General features: G+C 42.9%; 1 protein-coding gene across 3 annotated transcripts in view; it reads left to right on the top strand.

Annotated features, from left to right (window-relative positions):
* cadpsa (Ca2+-dependent activator protein for secretion a) overlaps positions 1-18,554 on the top strand; it is a gene marked incomplete at its 5' end in the record, with an annotated part of 352,388 nt that overhangs the window by 52,839 nt on the left and 280,995 nt on the right. For all 3 annotated transcript variants that reach the window (XM_084025306.1, XM_084025305.1, XM_084025304.1), the window contains one exon: positions 14,306-14,638. In XM_084025306.1, coding sequence (XP_083881432.1) covers positions 14,306-14,638 — 333 coding nt within the window. The remainder of the gene's footprint in view (positions 1-14,305; positions 14,639-18,554) is intronic.

Below are 18,554 nucleotides of genomic sequence, written 5' to 3'. Positions count from 1 at the left end.
CCCTATAAATACTAAGAAAGAGCCAATATGCTTTGAATGTGCGTGCTAATAAGCAAGTAGTTAATAGTGAACATGTGTACCTCCTACCATATTTACCCATACCACGATACTATGTAACTCACATGAGATTTACATATGCACAACAGGCCTGTGTTGAATGCACCTGAACATCAGCCATAATGACATTATTGTATAATCGCTCCATGTGTTTTGTGAAAGCTGATCCAGGGCCATGTGTTACAAGGAGGACATCTGTAGACTTGAGCGCTGCTGTGCTACAGCAGGAGGAAATAAAGTGTTTCTGTTGGCTTGGTGGTGCTGACACATTGACTGGCACTTCCTTTTCAGTTAATGTGGCTGCACAAGCAAGCCGAAAAAGAACAGTGTGATATTTTATTATCATTATTTTGTTATCCAATTTAATTAAAACCCAAAGCTCTCAGCTCGGCTTTAGCTTCAGGCTAAAACTGATGGAGGCAGGCAGACAGAGAGAAGGAGGGAGGGAGGGAGGAATAGAAAGATAGAGGAAGACAGAGGGTTACAAAGAGCCAGTGACAGGAATGTACCACGTCAGTCACAAACTACTGCTTTCCCAGGTATAAGTCAGTTTTCACTCAATGCAACAATCTTTGGTTTGTGTTTGAAATTCATCTTTGTCTCTCGTAGTTGGTAGAAGATCAACATGTCCAAAATACCTAAATGTCAGACCTCACTGACGGACCTCACTGTCAAACTTTGCTGTCGGACCTCACCGTCAGACCTCACCAGTGTTTGGAATAACGTTAGGTAACGCCGTTATTTTTTCAGTAACGGGGTAATCTAACTAATTACTGTTTCCGTCGTTACAACGCCGCTATCGTTACTGAACGTTAAATGCGGTGCGTTACTATGAATTGAATTTGTCGGTTGTCGGTTAAAAAAAAAGAAGTCAGGATCGTGTTCTGCTTGCGCACCGCTCGTGCCTGGTCTCGGCAGCCTGTTGTCCGTGGAGAAACGTGCAAACTTGCCGCGAGCTGGAGCCGGAGTTGGGGCTGCTGCTGGGTTTGAGCGGCGCGCGAGGGCCACACGGGCCCCGGTGTCCCGCCGTTCTGGTGTTGGACAGGAATCCGGTGCAGCTGTGGAGCGCAGATGGTGAAGACGGTGGTGATGATGATGATGATGATGAACGGCCCGGCGGCTCGTGGAGGCACCGGGGTCTCGCCGTCATTATGTCTACTGCTGTGCGCTCTGACCCTGTTTTGTGATATATGACAGACACAGCGTCTCCCACTGTATAATTTCTCCTCAAGTTTGAATTATTCCTGCATGCGAGGTGCATAGAATGCGATCTCAATTATTATACACAAGACTACACGCTACGCGACTATAGGAGTAGACTACAAGACTACAGTTTGCCATCTCATTACAAGATCTTTTTTGTGTGAAATGAACAACTTATCCCTAACACTGAATTTTTCATAAATTATACTTAATAGCCCAAATAAAAACATTTCACGCCGGTGCGTCTTTTACGCATTCCGAAGGTGCCCGTTTTATCTTGGATGGGCTTGGAGTCGGACATTACCGCGAGTCCGGAGCAATCCGATGAAAAGTTGGCATTTTCAAGGTGGATATGTCTGTTCTACTCATTTCAACTGACTTGTGAAAACTGCTCAGAAAAATCCAAATTCTTTGACATAAAGCAACTTTTTTTTACAGTAACGCAAATAGTTACTTTCCCTGGTAACTAGTTACTTTTATTATAAAGTAATTCAGTTACTAACTCAGTTACTTTTTGGAACAAGTAGTGAGTAACTATAACTAATTACTTTTTTAAAGTAACGTTCCCAACACTGGACCTCACTGACGAACATCACTGTCGGACCTTGCTGTTGGACCTCACCGCCAGACCTTACTGTCAAACTTTGCTGTCGGACCTCACCGTCAGACCTCACTGACGGACCTCACTGTCAAACTTTGCTGTCGGACCTCACTGACGGACATCACTGTCAGACCTCGCAGTCGGACCTCGCTGTCGGACCTCACTGTCAGACCTCACTGTCTGACCTTGCTGTTGGACCTCACCGCCCGACCTTACCGTCAAACTTTGCTGTCGGACCTCACCGTCAGACCTCACTGACGGACATCACTGTCAGACCTCGCAGTCGGACCTCGCTGTCGGACCTCACTGTCAGACCTCACTGTCGGACCTTGCTGTTGGACCTCACCGCCCGACCTTACTGTCAAACTTTGCTGTCGGACCTCACCGTCAGACCTCACTGACTGAAATCACTGTCAGATTTACAATGACGTGCATGTCCTCAAAGTATGTTCCATCCTTCCATTATATATGTCCCTCTTTTGTTCAGCGAGGTCATATTCTGGCTCATTGTCCCAAACTATAGTTTGGATAGATACTCTGCACACATAGTATACATACATATTATTCACTGATGTAGTGTATGTACATGTATAGTGAAATATAAAAGATGTGGAAAAAGATATGGGCAACCAAATGACTATGATTTACATAAATGGTAGTGCAGGGTTGATATAGCATCAGTGTTACAAAGTTACAAAGTAATTAAGTGCAGTGTATTCATAAAGGATTTTGTCACCGATTTTATACACACAAAAAATGGAACTATGCACACAGTTCTAAAAACTTGAAGCTCATGTATCAACAACAAGACTCCAAACTGATCAATTCTGAGCACAATATTGTTCTCATTGAAATATCATTCTTAATCACAGTTTTGCAAATCTCTTAACACAGATTGCATCATTTAGCAGACATTGTTCCCCTTGAAACACTGGCCTTCACAATGCACCTTCCTGATTACCACTCAGGTTGCACCTTTGAAAACTCTGAAGAAGACTTCAGTCTAGAGCTTAGTTTGGGCCCAGAAAATTAAGCCCGACCCTACCCGAGCCCGTGCGCGTTCTCTCTGAACCCGGACTGGCCCGACACATTAACTGTAATTAAGAGCCCGAGCCCGATTTCAACCCGACAATTATTTTTTATGCATGAGGCATAAATGAGGCATGAGTTGTATGTGTATATCCGTGGGAAGTGGGGGTGCAGCACCAAGCTCAGTCACAAAAATATAGGCTACAAATAATTTTATAGGCTACGTTACTGCCGCGATTAGGATATGACTCGACAGAGCCGACACATGTTATCGCCTAATTTTCCCACTATAGTCACTTGAAATGATCCCGTACCTCGGACTTTCCTGATGACTTGCTCAACGTTAATTGTCCTGTTTTTAATTCATCCTTTATGTCTCCAAGTTCCATGTTGCACTTAAGCGTAACTCCTTTATTCTTTGATTTAGCTGCACAGAGCGGAACCGTTATGTATGATGCGTGCGCACTGTAGCGTATTTTTTTTTTTTTTTTTTCACTCTGTGTAACTTTGTACACATTTCTTACGTAGACCTACTCTGCTAAACATATAATATTTAATGTTTATGCCTAGCCTTCTCCTCAGATTAGGCCAATAGAGCAAAAAAACGAACCAACGAACACAAACACTTGTTTAAAGGCCCGGCCCCTGGTGGGTTCAGATCAAGCTCGGGCTTGGGCAGAGAAGCTAAACGCTACTTCAGTCACGTGTCAGAGTAATAGTAAGTAAAAAGAATGACCTTTTTGTATCTGTGCACTGCTTTTCTTTGTAGTGTTGGTCAGGTGAAATGAGTGAATCATGACCAGAGATGGTTCGGGGCAGGAGGATCAGCATGACAGGGAGTAGTGGCGCTGGGTTCAAAGGTCACAAAGTACAAATGTTTCAAGTAAAGTATAAAAGGGCAACAAAAATGTATCAAGTGTGTTTAAGGGATAGGTTTAGTGCATTGGTTGAGGTATAGTGCGGATGTACTGCTGTGGACGGGGGCAGCAGCAAAACCTGTTTCAGACACCGACACCAAACGCAGCATAATTTCAAGTGTGCACTATATTTAGAACTGAACTGTGTGAAACAAACTTTTTTGCAGCCTGTTCTCAATCCCTGAGCATCAACGACCAACGCTTTGTCTCTCCGTTAACACTGGACTCAAAACTGGGTTTGGGGCGAAGTGCTGTATAAACCAGCTGGACTGCTCAGTCCATGGCTGGCTCGCAGGCTGCACTTCTACTTTATTTTTTGGCAATAAAATACACAATAACAATCTATTTCAAATGGTATTGCATCCCGTGTGATCCTGAATCACAAGGCACAGACGCACCGCAATGTAGTCACATCTACGTCATTATTAGACGCTCGTATAAAGACACACAACGGGGGCAAGAGTGAGGTGGATGTGTCAAACAAAAACAGGATTTTCACTCAGGGGTCCGTTTCACAAAGCAGGTTTAGTAAAAACCTTGAGTTAGTTAACCCTGAGATGAGGGTTTTTTCGGTTTCACAAAGCCAGTTCAGCATAAATCTGAGTCAGTTACCCGGGTAACATACTCCGTGAACCTAACCTGCTCCCTAGCAGGTTTGCTTCAAAAAACCCTGAGTTTCTCCCTACATGTCTCCGCCTTTTTCCGGAATCTGAACCAACTCTGAAAAATTGTGCCGTCCTTTCATCATCAACCTAATCGATATGGAAATAAAAGTGATTCTAGCAGCTTTGCGTCGGGAGTGGATTTTGATTACCTTTCCTTTTAATCACATTAGATATTATCTAAACAATATTCTCCGACATTTTCAACATTTCATATCGCGGACATAATCCGCAACCAGATTCTTTGCGGAGCTAGCTTTTTTGCGAACGGGAGATTTATGAAATGTTTAAGTACATTCCTGTGTTGAAATACCTGCTTATATTTACTGTTTAATATGTGAAATATGATTAAAATCATATGCCTTAGTTAACGTATTTGCGCAATATTTTTATGCTTAACTTTCAACTGACGCTACTTTCTTTCTGTGCCTGGGGTGATTACACCCAACGAAAAAGATAATTCATTCAGTGCGCTACATTGTGAACTACGGGAATTGAACCCCTGTCGCCTGCACCGGGGGTGGCATTGCTAACCATTACCCCACAGTGTCGCTGTGGAAGTCTGAAAATAAAGACTTATTACCTTTAGATCAATAGACTGTTTCATTCAGTTATACACATTAGATCGGGCAGTAATTGTCTGCCACGCCAACTATCGCTACTTTGCTGCAGTTACGTTGCTCCGCTTTCTCAGTTTTCTACATAAACACTCAGTAATATCTAATGACGCTCTCCCCGTTGCCATGGTGAATCGTAGTATCGGAGCTCCATTGATGATGGCTTTATAGAGTCGGCAGGCACCAGGTAACTCAGAGTTTACATACTCAGAGTTGACTGAACTAATTCAAAACCGCTGTTCTGAAACTGAAAACTCAAGAGTTGCCCATCTCAGAGTTGGTCAACTCAGAGTTCAGGGTTAGGTTCAGAGTTTGTTGAACCTGCTTTGTGAAACGGGCCCCAGAGCTTAGACAGAAGAACACAGTTCCTTGCAGAGTTCTCGTGTGATAGAGGAGTTGAAATGGGTGTCGTCGTCGCTGTTAATGCAGCGTGGGATCCCAAACAGGCAGACAATGTCTGAGGAGCAGGGTAGTCACTGTTGTGGTGTCTGCTTTTCTGTTTGCAAAAACTTCAGTCTATGTTGAAAACATATGATTAAAACAAAAACAATAACAATAACATGAACATATGCCTTTGTACAAAGTCAATCAGAATATTAACAAAAGAGTCCTCATGGGGGGAATGCTCTTCTTGGTTTGTGTCAACAAAATTGTTTGAATTTAGGGACGTAACAGGAGCAACGTAAATCGGCTTATTGCAGCAACCATTCCCCATTTGCTCCTGTGAGTCACACCATGTGTCACACAAACAAGTTGAGGAAGCAGGAAATGTGTGGCTAATGCGCGGCCGTCGCAGGAGCTCCACAATTCGTAAAACAACACAAACAGGCAGAGCGCTCAGAGGTGTCGGGGGCAGCTTGTAACGTAGCCACGTTAAAGCAAAGAGCTCAGCTTGTGGGGCTGAGCATGGGGGGTCGGAGGGGGTGGGTGAGATTCTAGGATCTCAAATAGGGGACCAATTGCATAACCTGATTCAAGTGTAGGGCTCTCTGATTCCCACAATGCGCATAGACTAAAACGCAGAATCTGACAAGAATACCTGTAAAACGTGGAATTTCGTGGAATTTGTCAAAATCTGAAAATCAATGTTTTCTCGAACATTATGAGAGTTTGTTACCATACCTAAGCTGAAAGAAAAGGGAAAAGGGGGGCTGGGGTTAAACGTTGTGTAATCAACGGGAACACCGCCTCATCCAGACTGTCTGAAAAGTGAAACATAAATAGTAGCGAGTGGATTGACAGATACGCTGATTTTAGACACAGCGAAAGTCAGGGGCAGGGGGCTGCTAGAAATTTCTTTATTTTTATCCATCACCTACACGATTAGACACTATTTGATGAAAAAATGCTATAAAATTGTAAAATACTGAATTTCTATAAATGAAAACGGAAAACAGAATTTCAAAAATAAAAAGGGAGAACAGAATTTTGAAAAATGAGAAAGGAAAACAAAATTTAGAAACATTTAAATGGAAAACACAGAAGTACGGAATTTGGGAAAAATTAAATGGGAAAACATGGAATTTAGAAAAATAAAAATGGAAATCAGAATTTAGAAAATTAAAACGGAGAGCACGAAATTCTGGAAAAATATGGAAAATAAAAGGAATCTTGAAAAATGAAAACAGATTTCATAGGGTTGTAGTCAAGTGCTCCAGTGGGAGAGCGGTATGAGCTACCATCTACAAACAAATTAACTCAGGTTTTGCAAGTGGTTTGTCTAGTGGTTCGGGACAGGGTGAGCATAATGATCAATTAAGATCAACTTTCACAACTATATGGCTTGCCATCAATTAGGGAAGGAAGGAGGGAAACAGAGTTAAGAGGTGATCAGCGCTCAATAGTAAGGTTAGGTTTGGAAAGAAGGGTGAACTCACAACAAGTCTGTCTAGAGGAGGAAAAATGTTGCGTTTCAGAGCGGAAGACAACATGGAAGACAGAGTGGGGGGCAAATAGTGTTTAGTGGAGATCTCAGTACCATGGAGGAGGTAGTTTCTACAGCGAGACTGAAATAAAAAAATACAGTGATCTGGGATGAACAGAACAGGAGGAGAGGATAGTGGTTGGATCTGGAACTACAGGAAAAATAGGGTTAACACATCATTAACTGCACTGAGGTCTTATAACTTGTCTTATTTGTTTGTTTTTTTTTTGTTTTTTTTGTATGGGCAAAATGGGAGTGTTACAGAGGCTAGAGGTAGCTATTATTATGCCTTGTTCTAACAGGGACTCTATCACAGGTGCAATTCCAAGTTCTGTGTCGGGTTTTAAGGGGATACTGGCGTTTCTTTGGGAGTGGTTTATCTGGGTTGACATTATTTTTTACACTACAAGCAGAAAGAATCAGTCCCACATCATTAGGGTGGGAGGAACACAAAGCAGGAGGGATCTGGGATGAAGATGGAAGGAGGTTGTAGATGGAGAAATAGGCTGGGGGGGCTAGGTGTGGTTCTGTCTGTGACAGAGTTGAAAAGATAACAGGTTGTGGGTCAAAAGAGACACACAGGATGTACCCCAAAGAGCCAACCTTGTACAGTGGGTAACTGGCTACAGTATCACAAAATGTTTTGTCATTACAACATTGGAATCTTTACCATCTTGCCCAGCTCCAAGGTGTCGTATTTGTTAGCAGTAGCTACTGCGATAAGGGGAACACCGTCATCCTTCTGAAACATAGGTTGTTGAGTGAGAGATAGTTTTACATTGAGTGCAATCCCTCCATGACCAAAATATATATCATTATCATGCAAGAGGGAGGTTGCTCTTTCATCTTGCTCAGCTTTTTTTTTTTTTTTTTTTTTAGAGTATACTCAGAATTTGGAACTGCATCGTGATGAGCTAGACAATGGAGTGAGGGAAACCAGAGCAAAGAGTCACATATTTCAGAAATCAGCCAAGAAAGGAAAGGAGAAGTGGGTTGTTTGGTTATATGATTATAGATTGTTTGAAGTTTTAAAGAAAGTTGAGGAGAGGGCAACTGCCAAGCATAGGTCACTGATCGGGAAACCTGCTGTAGCATAGAAAACACAGTATTAACATTAGCTTCAGGTACATCAAGATATACCCCATAAGGGGTGCATTAATGGTGCAGCCAAATTGACATAATAAATCACCACCCAGTAAGTTCAGAGGGGTATCAGTATTTGAAAGGCATGTTCTCTAGATAGGGGGCCTAATTCCACTGTCATTGGAGCACTTACTGGGTTTTGTTTAGTGATGCCGGAGACGCCTACTGTGTTTACAAACTCAGAGGACAATTCAACATTTCAAGTTACAATTCAAGTCTTTAGGATTGATAGCAAGTCATATAATTCAGTTAATTTATCCCTCTTTTTTTTTTTATAACAAAAAAAAATTATAAAAAATAATATAATAATGAAACACTAATAAAAAATAAGATAAAATAAAAATTAAAACCAACATAATTATTAACGAGAAATTTAAAAGTGAAAATAATACATTTAAAAATTAAAAAAACTAATATTAACAAAAGGTAACAATTAATTCATATAGACAAATATTCATATAGATAAAAAAAAAAAAACAGCAAACTAGTTAAGATAAACAATAACACTTAAAGGACAAGGTACTAACAGTATGTGAAACCTGAAGTAATAAAATAGAAAAATAATGTATTTACAAAATACTAAAATAGCAACAGGTAGGTTGCTGAAAATGCATTAAAACAGACAGACAACCAACTAGTTACAGAAGCAATACTGCTAAACAGTGTTGTGCCTGAACCTGTTCATTGAATGATAGTTCTTGAACTCGTTCATATTTTGGGAAGAACGTGAACTGAAAGTACTGTATTTCTGCCTGATGAACGCTATATTGTGGAAATAAACACTTCAGGTCCAATTCTGTGGCTGGTTCAAATCAAATCACAACAGAAGTCATCTCAGGACACTTAACACATTGAGCAGGACTAGAATACGCTCAAAATTTCAAGAGTCAACACAATTTCAAATTCCCAACATCACCCAGGGGCAAGCGTTACAGCGACAGTGGCGAGAAAAAACTGCCTTAATAGGCTTTTAGGCAAAAATCTCGTGCAGTCCAGGCCCTTGGGTTCCAACTGCATTTGGTGTTGGTAGTATGGTAGTAGTAGCATTAACAGAAGTGGTGGTATTAACAGAAGCAATAGTATCAACAGTAGTAGTGCATGGCAGCAGGCACAGCCACGCCGAGATGGATCCATCCCAACCACGTCGCTGTAGACCAGAAAGCAGGAGTAGTTGAGCAGTCACACAGCGGGCAGGTGGAACTACAATGTGGTGTTTCCAGCATCAGGCCAGTTAGCAGTCTGCATCGGTCAGGACCTCAGTGGACTCTGCTGGACCAGAAAGCATAGCCAGACTCCCGGGAGTGATCCCGGGAGTAGTCAAGTTAGTGACAGTAGAGATGCCGATTTTAGTCAATTACTTTAATTAAAAATACAGGCGGTAAGAGACAAACAAGACCACAACATCGGTGCAGTCCGGATCAGGTTCCACCACGGTCCAGGGAGACCTGCTAGGCAAGAGAGCACAGGGACTCCGGGGGAACATACACAGAGAGAGCGCGCGCGAGAGAGAGAGAGAGAGAGAGAGAGAGAGAGAGAGGCTCAGTGTGCCACTATAATCCCCCAGCAGTCTAGGCCTATAGCAGCTTAACCAAGAGCTGGCTCAGGGCAAACCTGAGCCAGCCCTAGCTATAAGCGGTGTCAAAGAGAAAGGTTTTAAGCCTACTCTTAAATGTGGGAACAGTGTCTGCCTCACGAACCAGAACCGGAAGACGGTTCCACAGAAGAGGAGCTTGATGGCTGAAAGCTCTGGCCCCTGTTCTAATTTTGGAGACTTTAGGAACTACAAGTAACCCTTTATTCTGAGAGCGTAGTGCTCTAGAAGGACAGTAGGGTTTAATGAGCTCTTTAAGATATGATGGTGCCAGTTCATTAAGAGCCTTGTAAGTGAGGAGAAGGATTTTAAATTCTATTCTGGATTTTACTGGCAGCCAGTGCAGAGAAGCTAATACAGGAGAAATGTGATCCCTTCTTCTGGTTTTAGTCAGAACACGAGCTGCAGCATTCTGGACCAGCTGGAGAGATTTAAGAGATTTATTAGAGCAGCCTGATAATAAAGAATTACAATAGTCCAGCCTTGAGGTAACAAATGCATGGACGAGTTTTTCTGCATCTTTTTGAGACAGCATTGGCCTAATTTTAGTAATGTTACGCAGGTGAAAGTAGGCTATCCTCGTGGTTTCTTTAATATGCGAGTCAAAGGACAGGTCCTGATCAAAGATAACTCCAAGGTTTCTTACAGTAGTATTTGAGGCGATGGCAATCCCATCAATAGTCGCTATATCTTTAGACAGCGAGCTTCAGAGGAGTTTAGGCCCAAGTACAATAACTTCCGTTTTATCGGAGTTTAACATCAGGAAATTGCAGGTCATCCAGGATTTTATGTCATCCACACATGCCTGAGTTTAACTAGCTGATTGGTTTCTTCAGGCTTGATCGATAGATATAACTGAGTATCATCAGCATAACAATGGAAGTTTATAGAGTGTCCTCTAATAATGTTGCCTAAAGGAAGCATATATAAGTTGAAAAGAATTGGTCCGAGCACAGAACCTTGAGGAACACCGTATTTAACTTCAGTGTGCCAGGAGGATTATTCATTGACATGCACAAACTGAGATCGATTGGATAAATAGGACTTAAACCAGCTTAATGCGTTTCCTTTGATGCCAATTAATTTTTCCAGTCTACATATTAGAATCTCATGGTTAATGGTGTCAAATGCAGCACTAAGATCTAGCAGAACAAGTACGGAAACCAGTCCTTTGTCAGAAGCAATACATCATAGCACAGAGCTGTCTCTGTGCTAGGATGTACTCTAAATCCTGACTGGAAGTCCTCAAGTAGACTGCTATCGTTGAGAAAGTCACACAGTTGATTAGCGACTACTTTCTCAAGGATCTTAGAGAGAAAAGGAAGATTTGATATTGGTCTGTAGTTTGATAAAACCCCTGGATCTAGAGTAGGCTTCTTAAGAAGAGGTTTAATTACAGCTACTTGAAATGACTGGCACATAGCCTGTTAATAAAGACACATTGATCATATCTAATAGCGACGCGCTAACTAAGGGTAAGACTTCTTTCAGTAGCCTGGTTGGTATCGGGTCTAGGAGACAGGTTGAAGGTTTAGAAGAAGAGATCATTGACGTTAGTTGGTTTAGGTTGATTGGAGAAAAGCAGTCTAAATATATATCAGGTCTTAATGCTAGTTCTAAAACTCCTGAGTTTGAGGGTAACGCGGTTCCAATTGAAGGCAAGATGCAAGTAATTTTGTCGCGGATTGCTAGAATTTTATCATTAAAAAAGTTCATAAAGTCATTACTACTAAGATCTCTAGGAATGCATGGCTCAGTAGAGCTGTGACTCTTTGTCAGCCTGGCTACAGTACTGAAAAGAAATCTAGGGTTGTTTTTATTTTCCTCTATTAAAGATGAGTAGTAGGCTGCTCTGGCATTATGGAGAGCCTTCTCATACGTTTTAAGACAGTCCTGCCAAACTAGGCAGGATTCATCCAGTTTGGTGGAGCGCCAGATGTTTTCAAGTTTACGCAGTTTTTGTTTTAATTTACGAGTTTGGGAGTTATACCAGGGAGCTAACTTCCTATGCTTTATAGTTTTCTGTTTTAGCGGAGCAACAGAGTCGAGAGTCGTTCGCAGTAGGCTTCCAGATTCATCTATAAGAGAATCGATCTGGGAGGGACTAAGATTAACATAAAAGTCCTCCGTTTCATTAAGACATGGAAGTGAACTCAAGACTGGCGGAATTACTTCCTTAAACTTAGCTACTGCTCTATCCGATAGACACCGAGAGTAGTAGCTTTTTCCTAGAGGAGTGAAGTCCAGCAACAATAATTCAAAGGTTATCAAGTAATGGTCAGATAAAGAAGAATTTTGAGGAAAGATTATTAAGTTTTCGATTTCAACACCATAAGATAAGACGAGGTCGAGAGTGTGGCTATGACAGTGAGTCGGTTTATGTACACTCTGACTGAAGCCAATAGAATCTATTAAGGAAGTAAATGCTACACTAAGGCTGTCATTTACAACGTCCACATGGACATTAAAATCCCCCACAATGATTACTTTATCTGATTTAAGGACTAAACTTGATAGCAACTCAGAGAATTCAGATAGGAATTCAGAGTATGGACCAGGAGCACGATACACAATAACAAACAGAATTGGCTGCATTGTTTTCCAGTTTGGGTGTGAAAGGCTGAGAATCAGACTCTCAAATGAGTTATAGTTTAGTTTTGGCTTAGGATTGATTGACAGGCTTGAATCAAAAATGGCTGCAACTCCTCCTCCACGTCTGCTGCCTCGAGATATGAGTATTAATATGGCTGGGAGGACTAGCTTCGTTTAAGCAAACATAGTCTTCATCACGCAGCCAGGTTTCAGTCAGGCAGAATAAATCAATATGATTATCTGATATTAAGTCGTTAACTAATACTGCTTTGGATGAGAGAGATCTAATGTTTAAGAGTCCACATTTAATTCTCTTATTTTGTTTTACTACATCGGAAGTGCTAATTTTGATTAGGTTTTCATGTGAAAACTCTCTTCTGTTTGACCTGATTAATTTGGTTGGTCGGGGGACAGACATCGTTCTTATGTGGTTTTGGTTTTGGGTGGGTGACTGCTCTAAAGGAGGCGCAGAGAGGTGTGTAAGACTGCAACTCTGCTTCCTGGTCTCAACACTGGTTTGTCATGTTCTAGGACTACCAATGAGATCAGCGATGTTTCTAGATAGGAGAGCAGCTCCATCCAAAGTGGGGTGGATGCCATCTCTCCTGATCAGACCAGGTTTTCCCCAGAAAGGCTGCCAATTATTAACAAAGCCCACATCGTTATCTGGACACCACCTCGACAGCCAGCGGTGGAAAGATGACATGTGGCTATACACACGCCGACGTGAATAACAATCTTACTGTATTTACGTTTATCCTTAGCCAGCAGTTTCAATTGAGCTTCGATGTCGCCCGCTCTGGCCCCTGGGACACATTTGACTATGGTCGCTGGTGTCGCTATTTTCACGTGTCTCAGAGTTGGCTTCTCAGCGGGCGTGTCGCTGAGTGGGGAAAAACGATTAGACACGTGAACATGGTGGTTAACCGTGGGCTTTGGTTTAGAACTATGCCTCCTTCGGACATTCACCCAGCCTCCCGGCTGCTCTGGGTTTGCCGAGGGACGGCTAGCTGCTACGCTATGTCGGTCCGCACCATGTACAGCTAGCGTCAGCTGGCCGACGGAGGATTGTTGGTGCGGAACCGCGCTTCCAAATCATTCATCCTCGCCTCCAAAGCAAAAAGTGAACTACATTTATTACATGTACCGTTATCAGTAAAGGAGGCAGAGTAGTAGCTAAACATCAGACACACCGGGCAGGAGGGAAGAGAAGGAGGACAGGGAAAGAGAGAAGCTATCGTAGCCGCTAGGCTAGCTGTTGCGCTAAAGTAGCTAGCAGAGATAGCGCGTAAACAATAGCAAATTTAGCGAGGCAACTCAGAGAGTGAGCGATGTGTCTGCTGAAGCAGGGATAGCTTGTGCTTAGTTTAAACTTGGCGGTAGTAAGCCGCTGAACAGGGAAACTACGTTAAATTAACAGAGTTAGGCTAGAGAGAAAAACACAGCCTGTAGCGACTATCACGGAAAATGAGGAAATGACGCAAAGCGCTTACCGTCAGAGAAGTCTCGCGAGATCCTCCGGTTCAAATGAGGTTTAATCACTGACAGTGGAGAAAAGAAAATCACAGTGTATTCATGAAGATCCAGTCTGTCGAATGGCTTGGCCGAGTTGGATTTATACAGAACATGCGAGAGAACAAAAGGGAAGGCGTCATGAGTGGATTTGCATTGAATCAACACATGTCTCCCTGCAGAGGAAGAGACTGTTGATATCTACAAGGTGTGACCGTTCTCGGGAGAGCTAGATGTCACTACAGGGGTCACTCATCGGGCCTTGATCAATGTATTTGAGACAAATGTTACCGAGACAGTTCAGGAAGAGGGATTGATCAAAGAGTCTTTTCATCAAGACGGCAAGGTTTAAATTCAATAGAAACAGCTCAGCAGGACATTTGATGTTCCAGAGAGAAAGGAACATTATATGGGATACAAATAAGAAATGTAAGGTAACACATTTTCTTCTACACAGGTCTTCCTGAAGAGTGACCGCGTGTGTCGGATGGTGCAGAGCGGCGGCTGCTCGGCCAGCGACTCCCGGGAGGTTTTCAAGAAGCACATAGAGAAGAGGGTGCGCAGCCTACCTGAGATCGACGGCCTGAGCAAGGAGACAGTGCTGAGCTCTTGGATTGCCAAGTTTGACACCATCTACCGAGGCGAGGAGGACCCCAGGAAGCACCAGCAGAGGATGACTGCCAGCGCCGCCTCCGAGCTCATCCTCAGCAAGGACCAGCTGTACGAGATGTTCCAGCAGATCCTGGGCATCAAGAAGTTCGAGCACCAGCTCCTCTATAACGCTTGCCAGGTCAGTCCGCAACTGTCACCGCAGCTTGTCGTTCATGTACAGGAACACAGATTGCATATGGACCTGCATGTATCGGCGTGCTTTACACCACTGCATCACTTTGCATTGCACTTGCTGATATATGGCCTGGATGCAGCTGCTCGGCCATGGAAACCCATTCCGTGAAGCTCTCAAGTTTATGCTTTTGTCTATGAAATATGGATATTCTTTTGGGTAGTGTCTTCTGTGCCATTTATGAATTTAACTTTCTCTATCACTACAGTAACTTTTTGACGGTCCTTTTCTCTGATTTGAACTCCTCTGTGTCTCCCGTTTGGGCAAACACAACAACTCACGGCCAGGCTTTCCGATTGGCTGTAAAAGCCGCTGCGGGAGCCAATACGAATGTCCGATGCATAAACGTAACTCTATACGTCACTAGCAAGATGGCGGATGAGAAGTTGATCGATATACATAAACAAAACGGAGAAATGCGCCACGGAGACGAAGAGACATATAGTCGCATATTTTACTACTTTACGCATTCGTTTTGTTGTCAGAAATCGCTCACATGGGCAAACATGGTACCGTTATTTAGCCCCGTTTCTCTAGTTTAAGAGGAAAAAACTGCATGTTTCTAGCGCAAACCATTACGTAGTTATGACGCTCTAAAGACAACATGATCTTTTGTAGCCTATACGCTACAATGGGTCTCAGAGGGCTAGCCTAAACATGTTCACTTCATGCATAGCGATTTAGCCTGTCGTCTTCAAACTTACAATCTATATTTTTGGAACACAGAGTATGAGTAGGCCTACAGCGCGGGTGAGCAATGGGCTTAACATAGGCTACCGGTAGGCTACTTTAAATAAGACAAGATAAAAAATAATGTTGTCAATGTGATAAACGTGTATTTTCTGTGTCAAATGACTGTCAAGTGCGCATGCAGGCTATTAATTAAGACCTGGAAACGGACCCGGGAAATTGACTGATTTATCAGGTTGATGACGTGTCACATGCCTCGTCACATGCACGCGCATTTTGGCCCCCCCACCGCTGAAACCATTCCGGCACCACTGGTATGACTATGTTACAACATAGCCACCATTGCTTACAGCTAGTAACTGCCGGGTGCGCACTCTTTCCATCCAACTCACCGCAGAAGCGAAGATTTTCCTCATAGTTTTGATTTCGTATCCATAAAGAGACGATCGAGCAGTGCAGTCGTCATGTCCGTAATAAATCCATGAAGCTGTTATCCATGTATGACTATGTTACAACATAGCAACGACTGCTTACAGCTAAACAGTAGCCGGGAGCCAAAACAATGCAAGTCTCGCGCAAGTTCCCGTCTGCCGACTGCCGTCACTGCCATCTCCCGACGTCCTCACTGGAGCTGTTTTCAAGCCAGTACAGTGACAAATCTTGGACAGTTGCGCAAGGGTCACTTTGATCTCACTCTGCTGATGAGAGACGAGAAGCCCCTGACTGCAGACCCACAGACCTCAATGTGGACGGAGTTAAACATTTAACCCCGCCCACTCCCCAACATTTGACACCGCCGTCAGAGGAGACTGCGGGTTTGCAGTGAGGTCTGATATATTCCTCCGGTCTCCTTCCACGCTTCTGACTGCCGCTTTGGTATGATAAATAATGGAAGTAAGTGTGACTTTTATGATATTGTTCATGTAATTTTAGGTGTATCGTTAGCAGTGTTGGGAACGTTACTTTAAAAAAGTAATTAGTTATAGTTACTCACTACTTGTTCCAAAAAGTAACTGAGTTAGTAACTGAATTACTTTATAATAAAAGTAACTAGTTACCAGGGAAAGTAACTATTTGCGTTACTGTAAAAAAACAGTTGCTTTCTGTCAAAGAATTTGGATTTTTCTGAGCAGTTTTCACAAGTCAGTTGAAATGAGTAGAACAGACATCTCCACCTTGAAAATGCCAACTCCCCCCCCCCCTGATTTCGATTCGCGCTTGCTGCTTATCTCTCTCCCGTTCTGTCTCCGACTCACTCACACACACTCTGCCGCGGCGCCGCCCTTCCACTCACGTCACTTTTTTAAATCCCCTACAGCGCGAAACATCGAGTCCCGCGACTCATTTAGGAAAATGACAGCTCCGAGACGCTGCTTGTTTAGTTTGAGGAGATGGTAGTGCTAATAATAATAAAGCAAGATGATTATTATCATGACCTTATCTGTTACCATTGAAAATCCTGAAATGTAGTAATGTCCGAATCCAAGCCCATACAAGATAAAACGGGCACCTTCGGAATGCGTAAAAGACGCACCGGCGTGAAATGTTTTTATTTGGGCTATTAAGTTTAATTTATGAAAAATTCAGTGTTAGGGATAAGTTGTTCATTTCACACAAAAAAAGATCTTGTAATGAGATGGCAAACTGTAGTCTTGTAGTCTACTCCTATAGTCGTGTAGCGTAGTCTTGTGTATAATAATTGAGATCGCATTCTCCACACCTCGCATGCGGGAATAATTAAAACTTGAGGAGAATTTATACAGTGGGAAACGCTGTATACTGTCATATATCACAAAACAGGGTCAGAGCGCACAGCAGTAGACATAATGACGGTGAGACCCCGGTGCCTCCACGAGCCGCCGGGCCGTTCATCATCATCATCACCGTCTTCACCATCCGCGCTCCACAGCTGCACCAGATTCCCGTCCAACATCAGAACGGCGGGACACCGGGGCCCGCGTGGCCCTCGCGCGCCGCTCAGACCAGCAGCCCCAACTCCCCCTCCAGCTCGTGGCAAGTTTGTACGTTTCTCCACGGACAACAGGCTGCCAAGACCAGGCACGAGCAGCGCGCAAGCAGAACACGATCCTGCCTCTTTTTTTTTTAACCGACAACCGACAAATTCAATTCATAGTAACGCACCGCATTTAACGTTCAGTAACGATAACGGCGTTGTAACGACGGAAACAGTAATTATTTAGATTACCCCGTTACTGAAAAAAGAACGGCGTTACCTAACGCCGTTCTTTTAAACGGCGTTATTCCAAACACTGATCGTTAGGTTATGTGAATTAGCTGTACATGAGCTAATGTTATATTTAAACTAAAGTGATACTAATATCAGAGTGTATTTGGTGGTATACACTTTGTTCATGTTAATTAAGGTGTATCGTTATGAGAATTAGCTGTACATGAGCTAATGTTATATTTAAACTAACGTGATACTAACATGTGTATCCATTAAAGGGATAGTTCAGAATTTTGGACATAAGACCGTCTGGAGACGTTTTCAAGACATTTCATTCAGTTCTTCTAGTTGCCGAGTTCGCTTGTGCTATGGCTAGCGCAAGTCAATAGTTCTAGTTAGCATGGCATTAAAAACACTCATACTGACTCCACAGTGCACCCGAGGCAAATCAAAAATGGTGTCAAAAATGACCGGATTTCTCCTTTAAGAAACATCTTCTATGAAGATCAGCACATAGAAAAGTGTTACAGCCCGACTAAAATAACTTCAACAGAAACGTTTCAGGTAGACATCTCAGGAGATCAGTACATCTATATACGCTGGTGTTCAACCTTATATCCTTAAGTAGCTAAATATGCAACAGCAGAACTTAAACGGAGCCCTACATATGAGAATTACAACATTAAAATACATGTTCTTACGTGAAGCCTCTCATAGGTGCACCGCGTTATTAATCACCGTTAGTTAAAGTGATGGTTCGGAGTAAAATGCATCCTAGGTAATTTCCACCATGACATCCAGCCAAACACCCCCTCGGAAGCATTTTTCGCGATGGTCAGCATTGGTCAAGATAGGGCGATCAGCCGAATGGCTTAGTAATCGCAATGGTGCATAGTGTATATCTCGTAAATTTCCCCACTAATATTGCATGGAATGTTACCAAACTTCCACAGCAGTACACATAGGGTCCGTACTCACAAAACG

Source organism: Eutrigla gurnardus (genome assembly GCF_963514095.1).
Source record: "Eutrigla gurnardus genome assembly, chromosome: 2".
Lineage (NCBI taxonomy): Eukaryota > Metazoa > Chordata > Actinopteri > Perciformes > Triglidae > Eutrigla > Eutrigla gurnardus.
This window is presented reverse-complemented; position numbering and strand designations above follow the sequence as displayed.